The following is a 25236-nucleotide window of genomic DNA, read 5'->3' as shown; positions in this document are numbered from 1 at the left end:
TACATTTTTTATTTTTTACAAAAAATAAATAAAATATGACCCTTATAATGACCTAAACAACAGAATACTGTTAAGTACACACTAATCTAGTCTTTATTAATCTGTTAATTTGTAATCTATTTTTATACTAATGGCGCTGTGCTTTTACCCATCCTTAATTACCTAACTGATTTAAAAAAAATTTAAAAGATGGCTTTTGTCTGTGATGAAGACCATCACAAATAAAGTTTTACGGAAAGAGACAAACGTAGGGGGCCGTGTCGGCTGTCAGTGGTCACATGACCCGGAAAATGTGGGGCTTAATTCCTGTGTTAGACTGCTCCCAGCTGCTGCGCTTCTGCCCTTCGCAGTGCAAGCCCTTCGTCTTCCCCATCACGACCCCCGACCCTTGGGTGGACCCTCCTAAGCACACCATGTCGGGTAAGGGACTGGCCGACTCTCTCAGACGTTACACTGACATCGGAACCCGGTCGCACCGCATCGGACCGGTCCGGAGCTGAGCTGCACGAACTGCATGCATCCTCCGAAATATCAACGCGTACTTGTCAAACTCTGGGGCTTTAGAGTGGCTGCAGCACCCGCTCCCACGCTCATGTGGTGCACAGAAGTTGCGATTTAGTGGTTTAAATGGTTGTGTAGTCATAGAGTTGCTTTGATGAGTTTCTGCAGAGGTTTGGACCAAAGTAAAGCTGGCGATGGTGAAAAGCAGCACATCCGGTCACAAGCTTCAAAATCGGAGTAGTTTTAAGCGATTAAAAAGGTACAAACGTACAAACAACTACGGATCTAACAAACCGTTGTTGTTGTTGTTGTTTTTTTAATTCACCTTTATTTCAGGCAACATTAGTCCATATAAAAAAAAAAAAACCAACCCAAAAACTTCAAGCAGACGAAACTATCACAAAATATGCAGACACTTGTTACAATGTTTAGAAAAGCGGGAGGTGTACCTTGTGTCACCACGTGTTATAACAGTCAAAGCTCTTACTGTTGAATTTATTGACTCATTCAAACGCCACATAAATTTGTACATATGCCTCAGTAAGGCATGAAAAGGATTCTTAAAAAGATGAGACACCTGCAGTTTTTTCATTATTGCTTTACTGTAATTTTAAAGTCATTTAAAAACAATCGGTCTTCAAAGTTATGCTACTTTATATATACAAGCAGCATAAATATAAGGATATTGAATACTGAGACGTGAGGTGCTTAGACCAAAATATAGCCTTAAATACAATTACTACTGTAGTTGCTCCCTATCAGCTAACATTTTTAGTCTTACATGGATGTTTATTAGTGTTAATTAGTATGCCCATAGCTGATAAGTACATCTGGATTTCACAGGGTGGGCATGTGGGAATTCCCTGTGTTACCTCACCCACAGTCATGATTTCATCATACAAACTGTAGTGAGTTGGATGAGCCTAGGACCAAGACTGAAAGCCAGCTGGTGGCATATTTACAGTACACAAATGTGAGTGGTTTTGGTATTTTATTTTTCACCAAAAGTTTGTACAACTACTTGTAGAGAAGCATGAGGCTGTATCCATGCAGTGATTAGTCTATAGCCAGAAAACTGAACAAGTTTTGATCTGCAAATCTGCTTTTTGCATTTTTAGATATATTTTTTTCTTTTTCAGTAAAAATCAGTGTGCACAGCAAAATGTAATACTTGTTTAGAAGCCGTGTAAACCTTTTCAGTCTGTTTTTGATTGTTTTGTGGCTTGCCCTCCCCTCTACTCAAACAGGTAACAATTTTCTCTAGACTTTATCCCTCAGCGTCTTACGTGTGCTTTTATTTTTTTAGAAATACATTGTTAACTTCCTGTTTTTGTTCAGTAAACTCTCAATGTGGACGTGCGCTGCTGTATGTAGGCTTGAAGTTGTCCCCTCCCCCTTCCTGTCAGTACACTAAAACATCTTTAGTGTCTCTCTGTGTGTTACTGTGAAAGTCTTAATGTGGCTAACGATTTAATATGGACCATATAGTTATATAATTACTATTATAATGTGTGTACAACACTGTAACACTAACAGTTACATATGTATGCAATTGTCTGCTTCCAGTACAGGTTACTCATGAAACAAGCAACTGCAACACAAAGGTTTGGGATCACGTGTTCTTTAAAAGAAAGCCATGTAGCTCCCGTTAGCCACCACGCGGACAAGTTCTTGTTTACAGATGATTTATTCAATGTTCGGCGACAAGATCACTCAGCGTCGTCATCATCATCATCATCGTGAGAACTACCCAAAGAAAACGATTGCAATAAGCAACATGTTTACAATAACTCTTATCACAGTAAATCCAAACAATAAAGGTATAGACACATAAATGCCCTTTTATGGCACTTTCATTGAAACTGAAATTAACAGAGGCACCCTGAACACACCTCATTGCCTGCTGTAGCCAAACGGGAGAAAGTCCGTTCTTCGCGCGAGCCGCTACTCCTCTCAACGGTGAGTCCACGATTGGGTTTAATTTAACTTAACTTAACTTATGTGTTCTTTAAAACTTAAGTCCAGTTTAAAGCAGTAGGACGATGCAGCTGAACTCACAGAGCGCCATGCTTCTCTGCTCTAGTGTCACCACAAACTCAGTCCGTGCTGCACGTTACTTCCGCTACCACCAATTACAAAACAAAGTTCCACAATTAAAGGAAACTTACAAATATAAACACAAGAAAAACATTGGAACACTTCACTGTTAGTTACAAGCCATACTTGTTTTCATCTAATATAATCATTGCACATTGATTGCAACAGTTCTGATTAGTTTATATCAAATAAAGACAAATGTGATTTTCGTAAACAAAGGAGGCTTTTGAGCAGACTTCACATTTTGAACTGGGTAATCACCATTCTTCACATCATACCTAGAGGTCACGAGGCTTCATGTAGCCACGTTTAACCCTGTGAGAATGCAACACATGCTTCCTGTACTGCCCTGTAGGTGAGAGAAGCCTTTCTTGTACGCTGAAACAGTCCGCTTAGAATTCCTTGAATAAGATCTTAGCAACTGTACAACACAGCCACGTGGGTCAGGTTTCCCAGAAGCCCCCCGACAGCTCATACGTTCAGCTTGATAAATGCTCTCAGCTGGCTCCAGGCCTGCTTTCACTCAACATTGCTTGCCCCCTGTGGTTGCTAATTTATGCTCTAGGGACTCATCATACGCTGACCTTTGCATAACTGGTTTTAGGATGAATAAAATTCGATAAAATGAATTGTATTGATGCAGGAGATTACCGTAATTGCAGAAGGGGATCATGAGGCTTCAATTGATGTCTGCTTTAGAGGAAAAGTGGAAGCGGGGCCACGGGTTTAGTTGGTTTTACTCAAAATTAGTAATACTGCTTCTATTAGCAGTAATACTTTTTATATACATTTATGTAAATGTTGTGGTGAAAAGGGCAGCTTTTTAAGGCCTTCACTAAAAAAGAAAACAGAATCTTAAGAAACTAAAGAAAATAAAACGAAATCAAATGCAGTCTTCAAGGATAATTCACCTCTTACTTAATTTAATACAGAGTTGAATGAAAAGACCTGTGGGACCTGCTGTTGACATAGTAAAATGCACTTTTTCCTGTCTTTTTGCAGAAAGATGGTATTGAAGACATTCATATTTAAAGTTGTCGGAATGTATAAAGGTTTTTAGCCTGTGACTGAAAGACACATGAAGTTATGGCAGTAATGTTATGATGCATTATTCTTCTGGCTCAGTGTGTGAATGTGTGTGTTTCCGCAAACAGACCAAGCTTTTGTGACACTGGCCACAAATGACAGCTATGCAAAGGGAGCGATGGTCCTCGGCCAGTCGTTACGAAGCCACAACACAACCAGGAAGCTGGTCGCTCTCGTGGGGCCACATGTTGCAGAACCTTGCAGGTAACAGCATCAGCTGTTTAGCCATTACCGGAGGATAAGAGGTGACATACATGCTGATGTAAATCATACCGTCTGCTCTATAGAGATGTGCTGCGCTCCATTTTTGATGAGGTGCATATGGTGGACGTGATGGATTCAGGCGATTCAGCTCATCTGGCCTTGATGAAGCGTCCGGACCTGGGGGTGACGTTCACCAAACTGCACTGCTGGACGCTCACGCAGTACAGCAAGTGTGTGTTCATGGACGCTGACACACTGGTGAGAAAGAGATCTGTTAACAGCACAAAAACCACACAGCACTGGCTCTTTTTTGTAGCGATGTAAAGACACAGTGGACATCTAAAATACTTTCCTTGTCGAACCTCTCCCGTTTTTATAAATGATTCTTAATACAGCTATATTTATGCATTCAGGTGCTGTCCAACATAGATGAACTCTTTGAGAGAGAGGAGTTATCTGCTGCTCCAGATCCTGGTTGGCCAGATTGTTTCAACTCTGGGGTATTTGTCTTCAGACCATCCAATGAGACCCACGAGAAGCTCATCACATTCTGTGGTGAAAATGGCAGCTTTGATGGCAAGTGAATCTGTGTAAATACATCCAAACATAATATCGTCTACAGTGAAAAGTAAGGGCCAGCTGTGGTCCTTCTTGTCTTATCGTGCTTAAACTCTAACAGCTAAACTGCAGATAAAAAGTTTACAATTTCCATTATTTAACCTGCTCATCTGCAAATTATAACAACAGTAAAGGTGACGAGAGCTATTTCCTCATTGCTGTAGTTATATGCTCATCAAGCAAAAGGAAGCCATTCCTGAAGTAAATCTCTGGGAATCATGAATATCTGTATAAATCACTGCTGCAATATATCGAGTAGCTGTTAACAACTTATATGGTTGAGATCACTGTTCCTGGCACCATGATGGAGAAAAATATTTATATTTTTCAGTGAAAAGTGGTTTCCAAATGTCTCCTTAGTGGCCTTGTAGGCAGCCTTTTGTGGGAATGGCTGGTGGTATTTAGTGTGAACACTAAACACTCTCACCTCTCAAAAGTAATAGGAACTCAGACTTATCTGTCCGCAGAATGACTCGTTGCAGAGGGTTTCTTTGAATAAACAAGTTTGAGTATCTGAATAAACTGTTTGCGTACACTGTCCACTATTTGGACAGTGTATGAACGTGATGGAAAATGGCACCAGAATAAGTGTTTTCAGCATAGTTTAAGTTCGAAGAGATTTTTGTTAACCTTTTTACTTTTATTTTACTATGTCGTTTCAGGAAGTCCCATATCAAAATCAATGATTTAGCTAAGGTAGCAACCAAAGCAATTCCCAAATCAATTAAAAACAAAAAGAAATCAAGTGGACGAAAGATCAAAGCTACTTCTATGATCAGAATTGATTCTGTGACTCAGTAAATAGCTAAATCATAGAAATCTAAAAAAGCTTTTGCCATATGTTGTTACTCATTGTATCTTCCCACAGCGTTGTCAGCACACCCTTTCAGCTTCTATTTTTACATGTCAGATAGGACACAGCCTGTGGGAATGTACAGAATGCAATGGTGGTGGGTATTCTTGTATCTACCATAGTGTGTGTGTGTGTGTGTGTGTGTGTGTGTGTGTGTGTGGATTACAGCAGTGAGAGAAGAGCGGTCAGATGAGGTGAAAATGCCAAAAACTGAATAACATCTTTATCCTTTATTAGAAAGACACTAAATTAAAAGCGTTATATCGTGAAGTGTATTTGATAATGCTTGTCTGCTTGTCTTTGTCTTCAGGTGGGGATCAGGGAGTTCTCAACAGTTACTTTAACACCTGGGCGACGGCAGATATTTCCAAACACCTCCCCTTTATCTACAACCTCAGCAGCATTGCCATCTACTCCTACCTACCGGCTTTCAAACAGTTAGTATGCAAGCACATGCGCACAGTTTCTCTTTGAAAACTGCAGAAACTAGTAGATGTGAACATGTGAGGAAATACTCAATGCACTCATTATGTGGTTAAGGTGACATAAAACTTCATCAAGGTCAGTTCAAAGGTCTTGTGTTTGTGTGTGTGTCAGTGGTTGGGGGTTAAATTACAAGAAGCCACTGAAACAGATCGCTAGTTTTACCAAAACCTGGCTCGAATAAGAGGAACTAGAGCAGCTATATATGCCGTTTTATTTAAATCGGAACCGTATGTGTCCTTTTGGAGGAGATCGGTGGATGTAGTGTGTCGTCATGATTCATATCTTTGGATTTACAAATGTAATTGCTGTTTAGTAGAGTTTTATAGGAATGTGGCAAGAAACCGTTGCAGGATGTGTGTCATGCAGCTTTTTAAGTACACACTTTAGAATCCATTGGTCATTCTTTGATCAGCAGTCACATCATCAATAAACATCTAGTTCTATTAGCAGCCATAGATGTCCTAACACGACATAACTCCATCATGCTGGTTTGAATCTTGGGGTAAACCCTCTCATTGCTTGATATTTCTCCTGTTTTCATCCAAGTCAATTTTTTTCTCCTCTTCTAGAGTTTCCACTATCAGGAGGTCTGATTACAATAATGTTTTTTCACTTTTTAGGTCCCTGTTGAGAGTTTACATGAACAGCTAACTGTCAGTCTGTTGCTTAATGACTTTTAAACTTGTGAAAATAATTAGGGACTTTTTTCTCTTGAATTTAAGAAAAGTGAATTAAGAGCACCCTTAAGTCACTTCTTCATTGCTTCATTTCAAAACCACTGTTGAAGCAATACACAGAAGCAAAGCTGTGTTCATGTCCAAATAGTTAGAAAGAAAGAAAGAAAGAAAGAAAGAAAGAAAGAAAGAAAGAAAGAAAGAAAGAAAGAGAAAGAAATGGAGGTTGTCTCAAACTGGTTTGCAGTATGACTAAACTGGATCATTCCCACTTTTAAAAAATCCTACTGGAGTTCACAAATTCTCTGGACAAAAGTACAGTGATAATTTTAATTCAGCCCTTCAAAATAAATGTCTTCTTCTTGTCCCCCTTCTTTGTCAGCAAAGCCACAGTTTCTATGTTCACCACATCTTATCCCTAGCATCCTCTTCTCCCACACCAATTCTCTGCATGTCCTCCTTCACTATATCCATTAACTCCTTTTTAGATTTTCCTCTTTACCTCCTGCATTGCAGCTCCATATCCATCATCCTTTGTCCAGTATAGCCACTATCCCTCATCTGCACATGCCTCTCTAATTTCGAGCTGTTCCTCTGATGTACTCATCTGTAATCTTGTGCATTCTGGTCATTTCCAGAATTGACAGGAAATAATCTCATGCTGTAAACTGTAGTTTGTGTGTTGCAAATTTGGTGCAACATTCTAATTTGGACATAGGTGTGAATGTGAGTGTCAACGGTTGTCTGTCTCTCTGTGTTAGACTACTGATCTCTCACAACACTCCATCCCAACTGGGATAGTCTCCAGCACTCCCAAGAATAAGTGGAAGAGAATGGATGGATGGATGAAGTGTTTAGAGCCCTCTCACTGCATGTTTCTCTCGCTCTCCTTTCCCCCTCTCACGGTCTTCTGTTTGTTTGCACAGGTACGGCCAAGGTGCGAAGGTGGTGCACTTCCTGGGCAAAGTGAAACCGTGGAACTACTCCTACGATGCTCAGAGTGGCGAGGTCAAAGGTCAGTCCTCACTTGACCCCTGCGTGCTGCACCCTGACTATCTGCTGATGTGGTGGCAGGTGTACACCAAATCTGTGCTGCCTTTACTGCAGAAGGCCTACGGAGACACTCCCTTCCTCAGCGGCTTTATAGAGCAGAGCGATGAGGTATGTTAACGGTTTGTGGGTCTCGGGTGTGGCTGGTGGGAATGTGATGAAACATTAATGACTATGAATGTATGTGATTTTAGGTGTTGTAGCATGTTGCATAATCAGCATTTCCTGACTGTTTCAAAACTTCTAATTGCATAGCAACTCTTCTTTATATTGCACATATCTTTTAAGTGTGAAATTCCGTCATGTTGAGCAATTACCAAATCTTTAAATTGTTTCAATTTCTTGTAAAGCTGCATTTAAAATGCTAGGTTTAGTCATAATAGTGATAGTAAATAAGAGCTGATTGGTTCCACATTCCTCAGCACCAGACGATGTCTGTCGCTAGTGTCATTCCTCTCAGCAGTGCCACAACTGCATGAATAGCTTACTGTCATCAGTGAGCCGTGCTGGGACCTTCAACTGTTTAACACAGAATAGCAGGAAGTTGTCGTGCAGTCTGTAAGTCACAGCACTGTAGTGAAATAGCTCTGTCACAAAGGAGCGCTGCCAAAAGCCTGTGGCTTTGCCTAACAGCCTGAAACTGTGCCATGTTGTGTCACACTTACATGTTTATACAGACAAGCAGGAGGAGAAACGTAATTTTCCATTTGCTATGACTAACTTTTTAAGACTATAGTGGTGTAGTTCTTTAGATCTGGACTCGGATCTCTTTTATTTGGCATTTTTATAGAAGACTTTAAATGATGAGTAGAAATTCGACATAATTTTTGATCCAGCTGCATTAATGACAGTATCAAGAAATCTCACTAAAAAAGTGATTAGAATGCATGTTTAAAGTTTGATATTTGAAGATTTTTCTCTTCATACTCATAATTGTATATCTATGAGTATGATAGTCTGAAAGGATTATGATGTGTAAAAAAAACAAACAAAAAAACTAAATTAAGGGGAATAAACTGATTTGAGACTGTTGTGAATCAGGAAACAACTTCTGGTATTAAAATATTTGTTTAAGTTATAAATTCTACCTGATTCTTCCACCTGATGCAGTTTATTAAGTGCACATCCAGCATCTAGAACTGTTTATTTTTATAGTGTTATGATAAATTATCTCAGAAAATAGTGCTACTCTTATCTCCTGCAAAATGTCTCGTTTATATTTTTACTGTCCTTAAGAAATGCCTGCACGTACCAAACGTGTCTCAAGGCCAGAAAAGAGCAAATTCCTCTGTGCGGTAATTCCAGCGGAGCATGGCCGGGCTTGAGGAAAGCAGTCCTTATAAAGTATTGCTCTAGTTTCACTTGATGATTCATTCATTCACTCTCCATGTCATGCAGGGTAAGCTTCACGAGGATGTAAGAGAGGAGTCGGTGTCCTCTCCTCCTTCTGTGCCTCAGAAGATTTCATCGTCGGAGCGGAAGCAGCGTTGGGAAGCGGGCCAGATCGACTACATGGGTGACGACTCGTTTGCCAACATCGAGGAAAAACTTAACTCTTTCCTAAAGTAGTGGGCGACCGAGGGAGCGTGACGGACACTAGTTGAAGCTCTGTGAGGTTGGGTGGGGGTGGAAGGTGGGAGTGTAAACCACCACTCAGTGAATCACAGGGGCTTGATTGGCAGGTGACTGGATGAATGCTTCTGAGCAAATTTCGGTCTCCACCTCTGCATCCTGTTAGTGTGCAGAGGGTTAAGTGTGACTAAAACAAAATTCCCATGCACTCCACCTTCCACTTTTTTTTCCTCTTAAAGGAAAAATTGGACATTTTAGGATAAATTACTTTCTTGCTGAGAGTTAGGGGAGAAGATTCACATGGTTTTATAGTAAGTGTGAAGCTATAGCAGCAGCTGACCAACTAACTCCCTTAGCACAGAGACTGCAAATAGTCGTTATTATCCCGTTATTAAGTGCTGTGTATATTCTGAGATGTAATTTAGTTGCATTGCTAACGGTACAAAAAATATGTAGAGAGAGATATTTTAAAGAATCCTAGAGATGTGTATTGTCTATCTGGAGTATTACAGTATAGTAGTATAATGGAGTATTTGTTATGTTGAAAAAAACAAAGCTTAATCCAGTATTTTCACTAATCCCTTACATTAGCAATGAAAGACAGAGGTTGTGGACATCAGCTTCACCCCATGCAAACATTTTAAAAGTCTGGGTAGAGACTGAACATGTATTAATTTGTATATAATATCTTTGGAGATGCTTTTTACAACTGAAATTAAAAAAAAAATTAAATTAAATTTTAACTTTCTTTTCCATCCTATTTCCCTGCCCAAGGTTATGTGACCCAATCGCCAAGTGATGTATCGAGGTCAAAAATATTGAGTGGAAGCTGCTAGTCTGTGTCCAAAGTTAACAAAGACTAGCGATTGATTGGAAACTCCCTACAAAAGCAGAAGTGTAAAGAAACAACGGTTCTGTTTTATAACCTGTAACGTATCAATTTTCTTGGCCAAGCACCTTGAGCCACATATATACATAAACGCTGATTTTTATTTTTTCTTTAGCGTTCACAGATGAATTTTATGATGAGAAAATGAACTGCAATCGATGGACCTCCAGGTGCTGGTTGGTCAGTTGTGCTCTGGCTGTTTCTGCAGTTCGAGTCTTCATGCTAAGCGAGGTTATCCAGCTGTGTGGAGCAAATCCTCTCACCAAACTCTTGACAAGAAAGAAAAAAGCTGTAGCTACTTCCTAAAATGTCTGTTCCTTTTAAGTGCACCTGTTGAAAACGGACTCACAGTTCCGAGTCTTCCTGATCTTTGGAAAATCTGAGCAGCTCAGCAGAAATGCAGTCGCTTCAGGATTTTTCCATCTATCCTACTGGCAATAAACCTCTATGTCTAAACCACTTTAAAGCAGATATGCAGACAGTTATTAAAATCCCGCTTTACATGACAGTTCACCTCACTGGAGTGCACAGATGAGCGTTCCTGTCTGTGCCTCTGACACTCACCAGCTCCCTGTGACTTCAGCTTTGTGTTGTCTGGTATCGTATTAGAGCAAGACGTGTTGTGTTGTATTTGCATGGCACAGAGTTAAAACATGGATCAGTAATGAGGTGCTTCCACCCACATCTTGTTAACAGTCAGGTTTGTCTTGTGTTTTCGTGGGATTGAACCACAGCGCACTCGTCAGACATCTGTTACCGTCCATCCGTCTCCTGCATGTACGTCCCTGTCAAACTTGCATCAGTGCGTCTGTGCCATTAACTGGGTTTAACTTCTTTACTTCCTTTCTGTAGTGTAACCAGCTGCCTTATTGCTGTTCACTGTTTACAAAACCTCACTTACTGTAACTGCTGCTAGTGGCACAACAGATTGAACGTTGACTCCATCCCTTGCTGTTGCCAATACCCTCTTTGCTTCAATCCTGCCGAGTGCCCCTCAAAACTGTTACCCACAGCTGTAAAACACTCCTAAAACAAGCTGGCAAGGTTATGGGAGAAGTCCATATGTAGCTTTCTAGGTTGTGAGTTAGTGCACATCTGTCCTGTTTCCCAGCTGTTAGCTGTACATCCCTCTGAAAGCTCAAATAAAAAAAACAAAAAAAACCCACCTTTAATCCACCTCTTGTGTTGTTTAATTTTTACTGTACTTGTTATTGGATGTCGTGCTGCAACTGTGCTATTTGATTTCTGTCAAATGTCAAGGCTGTGGAGAATCAAGTGTAAACAGCCAAAATGTCTGGTTTTATATTGACTAAGAGATTTGGAAACTATTTAAAGCTGCATTTTATTTTGGAAACCAATCCATTTTAGAGGTTGGTTAGATGGTTCAGACGTTTACTGAACATGCTGCCATCATTTGTTCTACTTTTCTTTTACGTGGTGTGACAACAGATGTGTCACAGATCCTTTTTTCTTCATTTAAGTTTTCATTTAACATCTGGAAGCTGTTGTATTTAGTTATATATAGCAGATACAGATGTACTACATCAGTCATGTGCATTTCTTTAATTTTAGAGTCATAAAAAAAAACACTCTCACAACTGTTCAGTTTTGCATGGGGAAAACTGAAAAGTTAACTGTTACAAGGTAGTTAGGTTTGTCCAACCTTCACCTCCTTTAATTATTAACCTTAATCTCTTTATCAGCCGCTTCCAGTAATCAGCACAGTATTGGCTTGTTAAAACATGTAAATCAAGAGTAGCAGTTGCTAAACATCACAGCTGAATAATATGAATGCTTGCCAAGTGGTACGTCCTGCATCTTTGTATCAAAATGGTGACTTAAAAACCGTTGAGCACATTTATCATCAACAGAAACTATGCCTGACCATGGCGAACGAATACACAATAACTGATGGTTACGGTTCAAATGCAAATCATTGTTTGTAACTCGTGTTAACGCTTCAGTTCAAGTCCAGTACCAGACGTCTACAGCTCCATCAGAGCTACGATGTCATCGATGCGAGATGTCTTCCTGTCAGTGTTGGTGGATCCGAATGCCTTCTCCATCAGGTCCTGTTTCTTCCTCTGGATCTTCACCATATTCTCCTCCACTGAATCCTTCACAATGAACTGCAGCAAAAAAAACACAAACATGGTCACATGATTAGTTCTCTAGTAATCTAGCATCTTTTTTTTAATTAAAAAAAAAAAATCACTAATCAGAAAAAAGCAAAATATGTCTTTCCAATACTATAAATAGTGAGAGCCAAATTACTGACCTTAGTGACTACAACTTTCCTTTTCTGGCCTAAACGGTGGCAGCGGTCAATGCACTGCTCTTCAGTAGCTGGGTTCCATGCCTAAGACACAAACACAGAGAGAGAGAGTTCACGGTAACTGAAAATATGCAATATTTATTCCTGAAAACCTTCTATGACAAGATAGATTTCGAGATTCGAGATCCTTAGAGATCGTCTTTGTCATCCTTGTGCACAAACATCTAACGGGATGTAATGAATGCTGAGTAGTGGTGCACTCTGATGCCATTTTGACTTGTGATGCAACCCCCATGACATTGCTAGCTACATCGGTGCAACCAATGCAGCTTGCTGGGCTAGGCTGGAGGTACAAATGTGCAAGTAGGTCAGTCTGTGAAACATCAATGCAGCCACAGGGATTCCCCGCTGCAACAGCTGAAAAAGATCAGATGTTCTTTTTTTTTTTTTTTTCTAAATGACATCAGAAACAGCAGTATGCGACATTACGTGATGGCAGAGCTTCAGTTCATCCTTTGTCATTTTTTTTTTTTTTTTTTTTTTTTTTTTTTAATAAATAGGACAGGGGGAATGAATGAGAGAAAGAAAGAAAACCAAAGGGGAGAAGAGACGGTGAGAAGGGGGGGGAAGAGAGAGAGAAAAAAAAAAAAGAACTCCTGGGTCACCTGTATGGAGAAAAAAAAAAAAAAAAAAAAAAACAAACAAACAAAAAAAACAAACAGAGGAGACAGCAAACAACAAAGAGCAACATAATAATAGAGAAAACAAAGCACCATCACAATAAACTAGCTAGTCATAGATATCAATATTTACTAAATAATAAACGATATTGTGCAGCACGCAAGATAGACAGCGCACAGTGTGCTTTGAGGTAGCAGCCAAGAAAGCTTTAGTCCGCGTCTGTGAATACCCATGTGTGCATACCTGTGTGGATCAGCATGCTTGCATTCCAAAGGTTTCTCCATGTAATGATCTGCTAGGGAGTGTGGGGGGGCCACAGCCCCGTCCTCCAGGGTGTGAAGCGGGTATGGAGGAGATCAAAACTCCAGACATCCAGAGGCCCCCAGAACACAAGAGACCATGGAAGACCAACAGAGGGGCAGCCGCGCCACTGTTCCAGTAAGAGCTGAGGAGAGTCCCAGATGAGGGCTCGCCCAGCAGCCGCGGAGCAGAAGTCAGGGGGAGTTGCAGTGACGCGCCCGTGAGCTCCGCCGGCCCCCAGCTGTGCCTGAGTGACCGAGCCCCAGGCCGAGAGGCCGGGGGCACCCCACCTCCAAAGGGGCCCGAGCGAGCCCCAGGCCCCAGGCCCCGACAAGCGGCCGCCAAGGAGTGAGCCGGTGTGTACCCGGACGCCCACCCCCAGACACAAAGAACCACCAACACACCGACACCTGAGGGAGTCCGCCACCGGCAGGGGAAGTGGTGGTGGGTGGAGATAGGCCTCCAAACCTTGGAGGGCCTGAGGTGTCCCCAGAGAGGTGGCGTCTGATACCCAACCTGACATATAGACACAGACATACAGGCACACACAGACACAAACATCCATTCCCACCCTCATGCTCTCATATGCACTCACTCCACACTCAACCAACGTGGAGACAGACATAAAGAGACGCTGTACACACAATCACACTCCCCAAGCGTACTCTACAAACCGGGTCTAGGTACCCTTGCCCCTGGAGGGGGGAATTGCACCCAGACCCAGGTGGTGTTACCCTTTTCCCTGCGGTGGGGAGAGGCAGACCACCCAGACTCCGCAGCAGCAGGGAGGCCCCACACCCCAGACCGCAGTCGGACGGCCAACTCCTCCTACTAGCCCTCCCGCTCCAGCAGGCCGCAGAGAATGGGGGTGGGAGAAGACTCCAAACCTCCCTCCACCCGCTCATTGTAGTGTTGATGCATATGTGTTCTAAGGTGCAATTAAAACCCAGGAGGGCATGGAGCTACCTGCCAAGGAGCAGCAGGTAAGCGCATAGTCCCTCCTGCTAGATCAGATGTTCTGCAGAAAATCTACCATCACTTTATTTCAGTTAACTAATGATTATTTTAAGCAGCAGAACTGATCATTAATAAACTTCAGTGAGTCAAGCATCCATCCGGTGTGAATATACATGATTGTGGCACAGTGTTGGCATCTGCACAAGTAATGACCGGTGAGCATTACCTCAACATTATCCTTAGGTGGTAAAGCAAGCCAGATCCTGATGCATACCAGTTCTATCAGTTTAGTTATGAGATAAGAGCCCAAGTCCTGACCTAGTCACACAGCCATGTATGGTATTTGTGTTGTTTTCTTTTTTCCTTTCATTTTTTTTAATGATTAAAAAAAGATTAACAAACTTTAATTAATGTTCAGAGACCTGTTCCTCGCCTATTCCAGTCAGTCTACCTCCACTACATACACCAAAGAAAATCTCAATCTTTGATAACATGATTCCTAGATGTTATCAATTTGTTACATAACTTAGTCTTTGGCCACCAACCTATGTGGTTGAATGTCTGCTTCCACCAGGCTTTGTACTTACGGGGTCCATGAGAAAAACGTGAGAGGCAGCGGTCAAGTTAAGCCCCACTCCTCCGGCTTTGAGTGACAGGAGCATGATGGTGGGGCTGTCGGCCGCTGAGCTCTGAAACTCCTGGATGACTTGAGTCCTTTTCTTCTGGGTCATGGTGCCGTCCAAACGCACAAAACTGAAGCCATGCTCTCTGGTGAGGAGGAAACACTTCCATGATGACCAATCAAATAAAAATATTTAATACAATCAATTACATTTACACCACAGTCTGTATGTTTTCAGTGCTAGTTTCTGTCTTGTAGCAGATAAATCAATAGGCTTTAAAGCAATCATTAATAATAGTAAAAGTAACTGAAATGATTAGCTGAATTTTACTGAAATAGAAGACACATTTAGAGCTTCCTTCATAAATTTTATTTATTGCACTGTATTTTTTCCCTGGTCATCAAAGCCACAGCTGCTCCTACTCCTTTTTGTTTCGGCTGCTCCCTTTAGGGGTCGCCACAGCAGATCATCCGCCTCATTTTCATCCTACCCCAGCATCCTCTTCTGTCACACCAACTCTCTGCATGTCCTCTGCAGGTCTTCCTTTTTTCTTCCTGCTTCCATATCCATCATCCTTTGTTTAATTTATCCACTAACCCTCCACTAAGCTACATGTCCAAAGTACCTGAACTGTACTTCTCTAACTTTGTCTCCAAACTGCTCTCATATAACCATTTCTTGTTCATTATGGTCACTGCCAATATAAATCTTGGCATTTTTTAGCTCAGCCTACTGCTTTTTGTTAGTACCAATGTCACCAAACCATACATTAAAGCATGTCTCACTACTGTTTTCACTCTTACACTCTCTTATGTGCAGTGCGTTGATGTGGAGGGTTGATCCCAGGTATTTAAACTCATCCATCTTTACTACCTCTGCTCCTTGCATCTTCACCATTCCTCCAGCCTCCCTCTAATACGAGAATACGAACATGTATTCTTTTTTGCTTCCATTGACTTTCAATCCACCAGCTACCTGCTCTCACTTAAGATCACAATGTCCAAACATCATAGTCCACGGATACTCCCGCCTGATCTCATCTGTCAACCTGCTCATCACCAAACAAACAAGATGGCGCTCAGTGCTGATCCCTGATGTAAGCCCCTCTCCAACTTAATCCCATCTGTCACTCATACTGCTTACGTCATTATTGTCTTGCCGTCCTCCATCAAAGCCACAGCAATCACTGCAAATCCTGAATCTATGATCTTAGTGTTGTTTACCTGAGTGGAGTCTCCAGGATGGTGAGGAAGCGTGTAAACTGAGAGATGACCAAACACTTTATGCTGCTGTCTTTAGATCGCAACCTGAGCAGATTTCCCATGAGCGCTTGCACCTGCAAACACACAGATTTTCACACGGCACAGAACAAACCCATTTTCCACCCCTGCCAAATCAAAACCGTGGAGCTACCTGCTTGCTTTAAGTTTTTGGCACCACCTCAGCTAAAGTTGTGAAAGAGAACTAATCTGCTCTATTATATACAAAATATCAGACCACTGATTGCTTAGAGATTAGCAGTCACTTGAGTTTCCATGTGTGCACCATGGGCTTAATGACACAAGGTGTGATGAACAGCCACATGCTGAGAATCAGAAAAACCTTAACCTTGGTTATATTCCAGTGTTTGTGTTCATGTTCTGTTTGATATAAAAGTACCCAGTACCAAAAGCAAGCGAAGACTAGCTGAAGCTTTACCATGTGTTGAAAATTAAGCTTAAGGGATGGCTCCTGTTTTAGGGTCTACTGAGTGTGTTTGTTATTTTCTCCTACTTAAAGTGAGTACCTTTGAGCTTGTCCTCCACCTCTCAGGCTTTGTAATATTCTCTTCTTCCATTTCCTCTTGTGGAAACTCCACCAGTTCACTGGTCTTGATTTCACCTCGACACAGAGGACAGTGCGCCACCTCCTGTGCCAACATATGGAGCATCAGCAAAGAGAGGAATATGAATTTAAATTAAACTGAATATGTATTTGTTTTATGTAGAATGACAGCTAATTTACAAATGCCTGATGCACATATACCTGTCCCGAAGTGCTGATGACCTGTGCGATGCATGGCCGGCAGTATACGTGGGCGCAGTGTGTAATGACGGGCAGACGGACCGAGTCCAGACACACGGAGCACTCCTCATCAGAGCCGCTGGCCAGCACCAACCGCAGCTTTTCTATGAGATGCTCCCGCAGCTCTGCCGGTGTTGCTGCAGCACCTAAAGCCAGAAAGTGATGAGGAGGGAAAGAAATAAGCAAACGAAGTAATTGGAAAAAGGAGAAACATTTCTAATGTTTGTATTATACAAGTACTTGTTTGACTGATTATCTCAGAACAGGTAGTGTTAAGAAAAAGGTTTTACCAGCAAAGTCAACTGTTTGCCTAAAGTATCTTTATATTTTAACTCAACACGTTAGAGCTCAAGATAGCAGCAGAACAAAGTAAAAAACATCCTAATTATCAAGCAAAAAACAACAAAATCCCCACTAATGAGTTTCCTCATTGATAAGGTTGATCATCGGGTGTTTTCAAAAGTTTTGATCTCGTTAATTCACAAATTTCAGATTTTACCTAAATCTGAGGACATCTTTGCCAGCAGGTCAGGGTGGCAGCAGTGCTGTCGGAGCCTCATGAGAATGGCAAGCACATCAGCATAATTCCTCAAGACTGTACCTTCAGCTACATATCTGCAAAAATGAACGTAAAATCGTATTTTATTATAACATTTGACATGAATGGATGAATCAACAGTCACATGTCCCGTCAAATAATCTCACACAGGTACTTTCTGTCTTAGCAAAAACACTCGTCACTCTCAAGCATGCTTGCGCAAGTACACTGACACGCTCCACACGTACCTGCCAATGGTGTTTTTTCCTTCAGTGCGTGCCAGCTCGTACTCCTCCCTTTCTGGTTGGCTGAGCTCTACCTGCTCCACGTAGACTTTCTTCTCAGGCAGTGACACCAGAGGCCGCCCGTTCACCTCACTGTTCTTGGTCCGTCTCAGGGTGATGCACTTCACTAGTGTCTGAAGGTGTCTGCACACAGTAGCAAGTATCACAGACTAATACTGTAAAAAACAAAAAACAACTTTATCATACCCTCACATAAAATGCGGGGCATGATCTGCGGTGCCACTGCAGGGGAGGCGGGCGCACCTGCATGGCAACCGCAATCACGCCAGGCCGGCTTAAAGTCTGTGCTGAGTGACTGTTGTTGGTATATGTCCAGCAGTGAGCTGCAGAGCTATAGTAAAAGTATGCTGAAAAGCATGAACGAGTGGTCAGGTCTGTCGTGGATCTTTCACAGTAACGTGAAAGTGATTCTGGCAAAGTGATTCTGATTAAAAACTTGGATACGAGGCTCTCTGTACAAGAGATTAGACCCTGGAGCTTTAAGCTTTTTTTTAGACAAAGAAAAACTTTAAAAGTCAAGAAATGCAACAATGAGCAAGGAGTAGGGAACACAAACAATATTAAAATTAAAGTAAGGAGACGCAAGCAAAGCAAATAGGCTTTAAACAGAAAGATTATTGCTACTCTTAAGTGAATGGCACCCTCTGCAGGATTGATGCGGTGCTGCAGTCTAGAAGTTAAAGGCTCTCTGAGCACTCACTGCAGGCCGGCCCTGTCTCCTTGCGTAACGGGTCTCTGGATCACTCTGTTCCACCACTCTCTCGTATCAAAGGGCTTCAGACCCAAGAAGGCCACCAGCATCCACAGATCCCTCACACTGTTCTGGATGGGAGTACCTGAAGAGAAGGAGGAAGAGGAATGAGTGTGCCTGTTTACTACATATTCAAAAAACATAATGGCGTACTGTGATGTCGTCGAGGATTTGTTTATTTGGGTATTTACAGTTGTGGTATTAAGATCTATCAAACCAATATCATTCTGTGATGTAACAGAAATTACCATAATTTCTGTTATTTTCATTCTGTAGATGAAGACGCTAATGAAACAGCACAGAATAGTCACAATTATGGTATTAGTTTAGAGCTGTCTACTGTGCCAGTCTACAAAAATACACATTAAAATAAATGCATTACAAATAAATGCAAGTAGACACTTTAAAAACTGGTTTAACAAAGTTTATATTTTTATGAGTCTGAAACAGTTCATCTTCAAATGTTATACCTATAACAAATTTACAGAAAATATTAAATATTTTAAAACTTGTATCTCCTTGAGTTTCATTTCAGACTTTTAAATGACCGGTAGAAACCCTGCAATACCATCGCTGTCATCTATTGAAATCTGTGTGTGTATTTAGATATGGGATACCTGAAAGAATCCAGCGTCTCTGAGCTTTCAGGTCAAGTACAGCTTTACTCATCTGTGCATTTGGGTTTCTTATGATGTGTCCCTCATCTAGCACAACCCTCAGCCAGCTGATCCCATGGAGGGGACTCTTATTCTGAAAGGAAATCATTATAGTACATTAGGGATCTCCTAGGAGAAAAATCCAGTCCAGTTACTTATGAATTATTTAAAAAAATGTACCCAATGGCTGGATTATCTTCAGTTTTAATTTGTGTGAATATTTCAGTCCACACTGCAACACATTTGTGTATATACTCACCCCAAAATCAGAAGAGAGGACATTGTACGTGGTGATCACCACATCCTGAGAGGACAGAAACTTTTTACTCCTGTTTCTCTCTGGACCGTAATACAAATACACATTCAGCTTCACATTAGGGTCCATGTGCTGCTCAAACTGGTCCTGCATAAAAGAAGAGAGGAAAATGATGAAAAAAACTACACATTTCTTAACTTTAATTGTAGCCAATTATTATGGCATGCAAAAATACAGTTCTTTCAAAGTGTGCCTTCTTACCAGCCAGTTACTGAGCACAGAGAGGGGGCAGATGATGAGAGTTGTTCTTGCTTTTAAGTCATCTGGGCTTTCAGCGATGGAGGATTCAGCAACTGCACATGTAAAAAAATAAAAAGAAGCCCAAATCAAATATTAAATGACTGTCCAAGTTCTATTTCTTTAAACAGAAACAGAAACATAAAACACTCAATAAAAATGCACTGTTGGAACTCACTCTGAGTGAGACTGGACTTCTTGTCTGTTTTCTTCTTCTTTGAGCCTGTGCCAGATGTTGAGCCACTCAGAGCAGCAGCAAAGTCCAGATCCTCAAACAACACCGATCCCTCTGCACCAAGAGCATACAAGTCAATAATTTTACTCACAAGAAATGATTATTAAGAGTGTTTAGAAGCAAAACAAGAAATCAGTTCAGTGCAATCATGCATCTACTTTCTCACCAGTAAATGGACTGGTTCTTTTAAAGCATTTTTCTACTCTATCTGAGCACTCACAGTTATACAACATGCCTCATTCGCCCATTCATTCTACCAAAGTTCTTTCTATCGTACATTCACACTCATTGCACAGATTCACATACACTGTCTGTAAATCTGTGTATCTTGGAGTTCAGTATCTACACCAAGGATAATTTTGCATGCAGACTGGAGCAGCCATAGATCGAACCACCAACTTTCCAATTAGCAGATGATGTTCTATACCTCCTGAGCCACATCACAAGTACACAGTTCTACAGGTTACAGTTATACCTTTGCTTGGTTTTCTCTTGGTTGCTTTCATCTTCTCTTTGCTCTTACCTGTTAAGTGGTCAGGTTAAGGTTAAGTCAGGTTAAAAATGCAAGTGAGTCACAAATGCACAAACAAAAGTTTTAAAATAAACATGTGGAGATGACAATTCTTACTTTTCTCTGACTTATCTGCTGCCTTCACTGCATGTGGTTCATCAACACAGATCACCTCCTCCTGGGTACTGATTCACACAGGGGAATTGGGTCATGAGCTAACACAGAATATAATAGTGCAGAAAATAGATTCCCAATTCCAAAAAGGTTGTGACACTGTGTAAAATGTATATAAAAACACAATGCAATGACTTGCAAATCTCTGGAAAAGCAAGTGGTACTAAAAAGAAAGCTGGGGGAATATTTAGCAGCTAATTATGTTAATTAGCAAAACATCAGTAACATGACTGGGCATAAAAAGAGCATCTTAGGGAGGCAGAGGGTCACCAATCTGTAAAAACTGTCTACAAATTGTGGAACAACTTCAAAATAGTGTTCCTCAATGCAAAATTGTGAAGACTTTAAATACCTCATTATCTGCAGTACATAATATCATCAAAAAATTCAGAGAATCTGGAGAAATCTCTGTGCACAGGCTAAAAATCGTTATTGAAGTCTGTGATCTTTGGGTCCTCAGCTGGCACTGCATTAAAACAGACATTATTTTCCCACTATAATCAATGCATGGACTTGGGTAAGATTTAGTGCCTGTGGAATTGGAAGCGTGCACATTGGGAAAGGCATCATTAATTTGAAAGGTGTATGGATGTTTACAGTTCTGTAGAGGGGATGCTCCACAGTGGTAAACATGGCCCTGTCCCACTGTCCCAGTTTATTTTTGAGACATGTATTTTACGCTGAGTCCCAACTTTTTTGGAATTGAGGTTGTATAATTTGAGTGAAATGTACATCAATAATACACTCACAGGTTAGAACCACTTGATGTGCCACTCACTCCAGCTCCAACTGCACTGCTGCTTCCTGAAGCAAACACACCACATCTTTTATTTAATTTCGACAAAATCATAAAATGTGTTAAAAGTTTTCAGTACCTTCCAGTGTTAGGGCCATTTGTGACGTCGTTTTAGCTTTAATGGGCAAAACCTTCTCAACCTGCACACATATAAACACACATTTTGTAATTGGTGAAAACAAGTTACTCATGAAGCATATTGCCTGAAAAGACTGCAACACACGCCTACTTACACATTTCTCCACAGGCAGCGGCTTTCCTTTGTGAAAATTGGTGAGAATCAGTGCAATTACAGTCAGTGTTTTACCCTAAAAGAAAGGAAACAGTGCAATATACGCTGACTGTGGATGCTGTTAGAATATGATCATGTGATGTGTGCAGTTTAATATGTCTATCTGTGTGTCACCTACCAGCCCCATGTCATCTGCCAGTATGCCTCCACGAACCCTCTCTGGTAGCTCTTTGGCAGAGAAACACGTGAGGGTGTTGTAGTATAGCTCGCCTCTCTTCTCCCAGAACGGCGGCAGGGCAGCTTTGTTTTCCCGAGCGCACATCCAGGACAGCGCCTGCTTCTGATGGAGCAGGAGGGGAGTAGCCACAGACTGGAAAGAGAGACGGTTGTATGTTAAACACTAAAGCTGCACTCCCATATAAAGAAAAGCAAAATGTAGTGACAGCTTGGAGAGAAATACAAAACTCTTTCCTTAACTCCAGTATAAAAAAAATAAATGGATCTCAATCATTGCATTTAACTGTTGTTTATGAAGTTTAAAAACAAACATATTGCAGACAAAAGCAGGTAATAAATAAAAACAGATAAACAGATTAAGTACCTACCACAGCAGCTTCTTTCTCTCCATCCTTACTCTCCATCAACCCTTCGAAAAGGTTATCAAATGCATTTTTTAGCTGAAAGGAAAAAAAATATAAGTAAAAAAACATTGTTTTCAACACAGATACATGTTGGTCCATCCCATGAGTTTGTTATTTATTTGCTTGTAAGGTGTCCTTGAGTGTTTTCGGACCTATAAATAAAATGTATAATTATTATTATTATTTTATTATAAGCTATAAAGGCTTACAGAGTACTACTAAAACGTTTAATGTAATTTATTTACCTCGTCGGCAGTTAGTGCAGTGGTCACACCTTTTTTGGATGAAAATGCCCGAGCATCTTGACTATTATACCACTGCTGATTGTCGCCTGAAATCCAACGCATGCAGGTAAATGAAGAACCACGAGCATACACACACATTAAATTTGAGTAAATTAAGTCCAGCGATTGTGCAGGGCGTACCTTTCAGTTTGCCTCCCTCTGTGTTCAGCTTATATCCTCGGCGTGACATTTGTTCCAGTACAGAATTTTTACTCTCTTCTTTCCCCCAGAAGGACAGCATCACCGGCATGGTGTAGGTGTTTTTCGTCCCTGAGAATACCACCCTGAAAAAGTAATGAGAAGTGTACTAGTACATGTAGGAAATTACAATTTGCCAACATTAATCCTCTAATAATGAACATGCGCCTCAGCTCAATGTCACTTTGACGATGTCATGTCTGGTTTTGCAGATTTTTGCAGGAAGATGCCCTTCCTGCACAACCCCAAAGGGATTTGTCTCTTCTCTTGGAAGCAAACCAGGGATCCTACATTTGTTATCCAAAACAGTACACTATAAGGAATATATGTACAAAAAAAGGAGTAAATGGTTTGATTAATAATGTGATTTTAGTGGTCTGCAACACCTGAGTACTTTTGTTTAGGGGTTCAAGTAATGATAGTCCTATTTTCTGAAAGGGAGAATAGTTTCGGGCACATAGCAGCTCACCCTTCTACTTTAGCTAAGTTGTTGTCCATGATGTAAGCCATTGCTGCTGCCAGCTCCTTCTTGATGTGTCCGACTTGATTTCCGTAAATGTTGGCAACCATCACTGCGTTGCGGTCATATGGATTCTGAGGCTGCCGCACTAAACCGACCATCTCCCCTTGGTTCACCTGTCCAGAGAGTAAAAACACCTTTTGCTTTTCAGGTTTCTCCACATGTTTCTGACCTGTGTGGTAGAACTGATCTGTGTTGTCTCCTCTGTCCACTAGAGGAATAAAAAAAGACCCTGACTGATCCTCACCACCCCTGAGTAATATCTGAGGCCGACCACGGTTCCCTTGAGCTGACCAAACAGCACGCTGCCGTCTGCATCGGGCTCCTCAGACGCTGCAGCTCTGATGGCCTGTGAGAGAGTCTCTGCATTGGATTCATGGCGATCTGTGAAGAGGTCCACCTCACTGAACCTGCCCCAACCAAACTTCCACCTGCGGTTGAACTGCATGACTGCAGCAGAGATGAAAGAACATGAGTTTAGATAACAGAGTACTCTGGACTGATGTGATAAGATAAGCTGCAGACTGTAACGACAGAAAATACGCATTCTAAATTCGAAGACACGCAGACGCAGAAATAGCACGTAAACAGTGGGATTAAACTATAATATAAATAACAATATAATAAAGTTAGCTTCTCAACCTATACCTACACACAGACTTATAAGCTATTAAGAGTTAGCATGTGTAGTGTGTCCATACAAATAAAAGACTGTTACAGAGTGTCGACATGAAACAAATCGTTCATACTGTTTAACTTCCTCTCGGCGAAGACTGTAGTTTGTTGTTTTTGACGTATTTTGTTGACGTTTGAGCTACTTTCATCCGCTGCTTATTCAAAAAGTAAAAACGGATTTAGTTGCTCTATAACATCCGGTACTAATTTTCAAAATAAATTATTATTTCGTTTAAAAAGATCGCCCAATAAATAGACATTTTTATATGAGAGCATTCACGTTTAGTCATCAAATGAGTTGTAAAATAAAAAGAGATTAGACAGCGATTAGACAGCGATAACCTTATTCAAGACACCTCTCATCCTGTATCAACATCCTGCTTTACCACCACCAAAACCAAACACCCAAATAATACACATCACTTGACAGGTTCCACCATGCTTTGGGGCCTACATATTTTCTTTTCCCTCTACTTCTACAGAGGAAATCAGAAACGAAACCAGCAAAATACAGTGGAGGATCTGCGTGTTGGTCCCCAGTGGTACAGGTGATCTTGTCAAAATTTATAGAATTATGATACACAAAAAAGTGCAAACCGATTTTAAGCCACCAAATAATACCATCTAGAAAGCATGGGCTGGCCTCCCCAGAGCCTGGACCAGAACATTATTGAAAAAGTGTGGGATCATCTACCACTATCCAAAGAGGAGCCATGAAAGTCCTTCAAGAAACATGGAGAACGATTCCTGATGGCATTTTTAAAGAAATTAAAAGAAACCATTTCACCTTTTTCTTACAATATGAAAAAATGGGGGATGGATCAAAACCTGAATCTTTGATCTAGACAGTACTTTACTTTACACATCCGTTTACTGTTAATGTGACAGCTCAATATCTCATCATAATTTTAGTCCAATATATTTTATTAACCATAGAAAATACAACAAATGACAGTATATTTTGGGTTCATTTTTTTCAAAAACCACAAAATAAATTCTAATTCTTGTTTTTGATCATTGTGCCAGGTTTTAGAATTATGAATGAGTTAATCAACACCTTTTAAAAAAAAAGAAATTAATACGTTTATATCATCAGAACAGCCCTTTTTGGTATTATTCTGAAAATTAAAGATCTGTTGTTTCCGGTGTGGTTGCCACGGATGTTGCGCAGGAGCTGCGTTTACGCGCCTTTGAGTTTTGCCCTAAAAACACTACGGAAGCCGCGTGGTTCCGATTG

The 25236-nt window shown here is 41.0% G+C and overlaps 2 protein-coding genes across 2 annotated transcripts; one reads left to right on the top strand and one right to left on the bottom strand.

Annotated features, from left to right (window-relative positions):
* Positions 1–278: 278 nt before the first annotated feature.
* gyg1a (glycogenin 1a) lies at positions 279–11190 on the top strand. Its single transcript, XM_085342377.1, has 7 exons — positions 279–420; positions 3753–3888; positions 3972–4146; positions 4302–4464; positions 5670–5796; positions 7446–7680; positions 8968–11190. The coding sequence occupies exons 1-7, from the start codon at positions 279–281 to the stop codon at positions 9136–9138; spliced, it is 1149 nt and encodes a 382-aa protein (XP_085198503.1). The 3' UTR covers positions 9139–11190.
* Positions 11191–11652: 462 nt separating this feature from the next.
* On the bottom strand, positions 11653–24148 carry hltf (helicase-like transcription factor). The gene is made up of 25 exons (XM_085379227.1): positions 24074–24148; positions 23572–23774; positions 23274–23440; positions 22748–22890; positions 22568–22653; positions 22287–22358; positions 21860–22051; positions 21683–21757; positions 21529–21589; positions 21403–21457; positions 20597–20664; positions 20444–20491; positions 19912–20022; positions 19698–19789; positions 19440–19583; positions 19142–19274; positions 18474–18609; positions 17717–17896; positions 17430–17545; positions 16892–17076; positions 16653–16775; positions 16090–16202; positions 14831–15011; positions 12309–12389; positions 11653–12159 (listed from the first exon to the last, which is right to left on the bottom strand). Exons 2-25 carry the CDS (start codon positions 23770–23772, stop codon positions 12016–12018), a joined length of 2907 nt encoding a protein of 968 aa, XP_085235353.1. The 5' UTR covers positions 23773–23774; positions 24074–24148; the 3' UTR covers positions 11653–12015.
* Positions 24149–25236: the final 1088 nt, after the last annotated feature.

Source organism: Diplotaxodon limnothrissa, linkage group LG19, assembly GCF_057381915.1.
Source record: "Diplotaxodon limnothrissa isolate DT_005_m linkage group LG19, D_limnothrissa_male_GT1.1, whole genome shotgun sequence".
NCBI classification, from domain to species: domain Eukaryota; kingdom Metazoa; phylum Chordata; class Actinopteri; order Cichliformes; family Cichlidae; genus Diplotaxodon; species Diplotaxodon limnothrissa.
The sequence above is the reverse complement of the archived record's forward strand: the minus strand, read 5'-3'. Positions and strand labels throughout refer to the sequence as shown.